Here is a 4240-nt window from a genome sequence, read left to right as displayed (position 1 = left end):
ATTTCCGCTCATGTAATGAGAAACGAGAAGGTGTTTGGCACAAAATAACTCAAAGGTCTGTAGTTCAATAACTTAGGACTATTTGTAAACCATCATTTGTAAAAATCAAATGAATGTTCTTTCAGTTACGGTCTGTTGACCGTATGATGACCTTTCACTCACGTGATAGCGTTTAGCAGACGACAGTTGAAGACAGCAATCTCCCCGGATGCAGAGTCGACTCAGGTATTTCCTAGTCAGTCCCTATCAATGCGGAGAGTGAATTATGACAGTGACAACATGGGCGTTCGGACGTGGTACTAGTCACTCAAGCCCTTGTCAGGATTTTCAGCGATGAATACAAAAATCATTAAAGGAGTATAACGCCGTTACGTTGTTGTTACAATGTAACATGCCGCTCTCTAATTCAATTCGAAAACAGAAACGAACTGAACCAGCCAGTCTTCATCGCTATAGAATGGTTTAAAACAACTGGTCATAATTCAATCCTATGAACATCATTTTGGGGGCGTTATTCTTTTCCATGGCTTCATACATATCTCAAGACAGAGTGTGGGTGACCAGCAAAGCTTACGTCCGAATCTCTGGGCGGGAAACGTCAAATCACGATGTGCGCAAGAATAGCTTGCGAATTTTACTAGTCAATACGTGTAGCATTTCCAACCTGTCTCTGTGTGACACGGTCAAGCACGGAATGCGCATCCGTGGATAGGTCCTCGATGAGCTTATCTAAAAAATAGTACGTCGTGCCAAAGGAGGTTGCCGCATTCACAACTGACCCAATAAAAGGAATCCATTTTAAAAATTTCCTTGGACAGTCCTTTAAGGCTTGCTTCAAAATGATTCCTTTTATTGTGGATGTTATTCCACCCCGTGCCAATAAGATACTTCTCGATTTAATGATGGCGTCTTTGTAATAGTCGACTGTAGTTCCGGTTCTCTCCGCCAAGTGCGTCATAGAATCGTCGTCTAAGCCAAACTGCTCCAGGTAAAACTTTGTCTCGAAGACAAGTAAAGTGATGTCCACACCAATATCCAAGCCCGGGATAGGTATCGCTCCACCCGCCGCAGAGAGAGTGGCAACTTTCCATATCCTAGATTTCAGAAAAGTTTTCTTCTCCTTAATGACACTGTGGCAGAAGGTTCCAAGTGTGAACACCATCGCCTGGGATTTGAGATCGGGCAAAGTCATGAATATACTGTCCATGAGGATAGGAAACTCAAAGCTGTCTGGTTCGAAGTTTGATATCACATAAATCTGACAGTTTTTAAGTTTCAACGCTTTTAGGCTTCTATGAGCATCTGTTACTATTTTATGGCGAATCACTTCCGGATCTATCTCTGATTTATCTTCAATGGCTTCATCAAATTTCGTACGCACAAAGAAGAAAGGTTTCTTGCGTTGTAGCAACATCTCGGCGAGCCATCCATCGTGACTGGTAAAGCGACGATCTGAGAGGATGACGAAAAAATCATATCTTTCCACACCAATTGCTTCCAGATAGTATTCCTTTGGGTAGCGGAGTGTGCCAACGCCGGGCAAATCCCAGAAGATGACTTTAGAGTTAAACGGGTGCGGGTAGGGTGTAGGTTCTGTGGTAGTCTCCACGACCCCGACAGGGGCGGCCCCTTCATCATCACCGTTCAAGTTCCTCACAGTGTTGATAAAACTGGACTTGCCCACCCCTGCCTCGCCCACGATACCTATGTTAATGGCAACTTCCTTCCATTGTTCAATTTTGTGTTGAAGATACGTCGATAGGTTGGACACGCCATGTTTCTGCACGTACTCCATAGCTTCTTTGGCATCCTCCTTCTCAATCACCTGAAAATCACGTTGTGGGTTTGCGACTGCCATGGTATGTCTTTTCAGAAGGTGTACAAATCAAGTCTCTCCTCAAGTTTCCACGGTATGGCCAGATTCTCAGGAAATTTCCCTACATGAAACAAAATAAACAAGGCTTACATGTAACCCAAAATCTTGTCAATATAATTGTATTCAGGCTTTACAACTAATTGTGGGTATTTACTTTCAGTTCACAAATTATATTTTTTCATGCGATTGAACGGATAGTTTTGTTATTTAATGCAAGACGAGAGCCATTCTGATGTGGCAAGGAAACATGATAGAGGCTTAGGGAACCCACATCAACTTAATAATTCCCGTACGTATATACTTAATCTCGCGAGGACTGTTACACTTTTCAACTATAAAAAGGCATAAGTACGTATTTTTACACCTCCGATTGAGCCATTTCAATGATCAGTTTGAAATCGGTCGTGATCATGCAAGGAGCATGTTAAATAATATTCTATACCATTGTGGACAAGTTTTAATTCACTATCCTAGTCAGGGCCAGATTAGTTGTGAGTGAAACGAAGACGATAAACCGAACAGTCGCAGTGTTGGATCTTTTTTTTTAATTAATCAAATGAGATATTTGGAATTTTAGAAACGATGCGTCAACTTAATGTGGAAAATTTGCTAATGTCTCACAATGATTCCAGTTACTCTTTGAAACTTTGAAAGCGCAAAGCCCTCAAATTTTACGCTGTTCAAATTTAGAACTTAAAGTTAAAAAGTTTGAAACATTCACATCAACATTGTTTATGAAGAGTTCTTTCGAAGGACACGACGAGATACTGTACTCATCCTTTAATCTCTTTTAGGATCTTTATGTTACTTTTCTTTAGCTAAACTCTAGAACAAAACACGAAACACGCACAGTCCAGAACTCCAGCCTATAGACATTTTAACAACGACATTTCTGTATTATGGACACAGTAAACTGACAGACAAGAAGGAATAAAGTGATGTAAATAAATAATTCGTAAATAGATTATATATTAATAGCCGAAACACTGGCAGACAACTGACAAAACCTAGTGCTTTAAAAATAGCATTAATATATTATGTGGATGCTTAGTGTCACCATGGCGACGGTGAAAGCTGAAAAGGCTCTTTGCTATAAATTAATGATGCCCAGTTGACTCAAGGTTAAAATGAAAAGGCAGAATATACATAATAATGACCATTATGAATGTATATTAATGAGCTATGCAAAAGTGGTGAGGTTAATACGAGCCCAAGAGCACAAAGTGGGGGGGGGGGAGGCACATGCCCTGCGAGGAGTTTGGAGTGATGAAACAATGCCATTCTTGTTATATGCACTTATAATAACCACTCAAAATCAGCACTTTGCCAACATTCCTGATGGGGACACTTTTATTAATGATTTGTCATCCACCATTTTCTAAATTAAAATTCACTAACGTATACTTATCCCGCGAGAACAGTTTTCAACTATAAAAAGGCATATAGTTTTTTTTAAACTTCAGAGTCAGTCATTTGAATGATGTGTTCACAATCAGTCGTGAAGAGTGAATCGAATGCATGATATATATTTAAAAATACAATAGGCATTTTATAGAAGATGGGCGAGTTAATTTGTTAATATAGCATTTCATTTTATTCTTTAACAGTCTGAAATCACAAAACACCCAAACTGTTACGCTACTTAAATTTAGAACTTCATTTGAAGAAAAAAAAAATGAAAAGGTAACCCTAAATTTATAAACAAATTGTTCATAACTTTAGGGTCATTTTTTAAAAGAAAGATGGGGGCTTCCGCGATCCTGGGCGTTAGCACGCCAGCACGGCCCAATGACCCAGGAGCCTTCCACCAATGCGGTCGCTCTGAGTTCAAGTCCAGCCAATGCTGGCTTCCTCGCCGACCATAAGTGGGAAGGTCTGTCAGCAACCTGTCTGTCAGCCCGGGATTTCACCGGTCCTCTGCAAGGTTTCCTCCCACCATAATGCTGGGCGGCCTCGTATAAAAGAAATTTTCTTGGGTACGGCGTAAAACTTCAATCAAGTAAATAAATAAAACAAAGAGAGAACTTATAAACAGCCGTAAATCAATACAGCGTAAAGAGAATATATACATGTATCACCAGACGAAACACTGGAATACAATATCCAAATGTCATTAACATATTATGTGGATGCTTATTGTCAGTAGTGAAAGGTGAGGAGGCTCTTCCTTACAACTATGTCGACGGGACAACAAAGGACTTAGGTTTACAGGAAAGGATGAAACATAATGGATATATAGTAGAATACTAACAAAAAGCAAAGGTGTAGCCTCCGGCAATAAGGAAACCGTTCTCTGGATAAAGAAGAGACATACTTAACGAACAACCAGAGCAACAATATCTTAGGGACCATACTTGTTAAACG

At 40.0% G+C, this 4240-nt stretch overlaps 1 protein-coding gene across 1 annotated transcript; it reads right to left on the bottom strand.

The window, feature by feature from the left end:
* Positions 1–637: 637 nt before the first annotated feature.
* On the bottom strand, positions 638–1858 carry LOC135470751 (interferon-inducible GTPase 5-like). Its single transcript, XM_064749791.1, has one exon. The coding sequence runs from the start codon at positions 1856–1858 to the stop codon at positions 638–640; it is 1221 nt and encodes a 406-aa protein (XP_064605861.1).
* Positions 1859–4240: the final 2382 nt, after the last annotated feature.

This window comes from Liolophura sinensis, chromosome 7, assembly GCF_032854445.1.
Source record: "Liolophura sinensis isolate JHLJ2023 chromosome 7, CUHK_Ljap_v2, whole genome shotgun sequence".
Classification (NCBI taxonomy): Eukaryota; Metazoa; Mollusca; class Polyplacophora; order Chitonida; family Chitonidae; genus Liolophura; species Liolophura sinensis.
The sequence above is the reverse complement of the archived record's forward strand: the minus strand, read 5'-3'. Positions and strand labels throughout refer to the sequence as shown.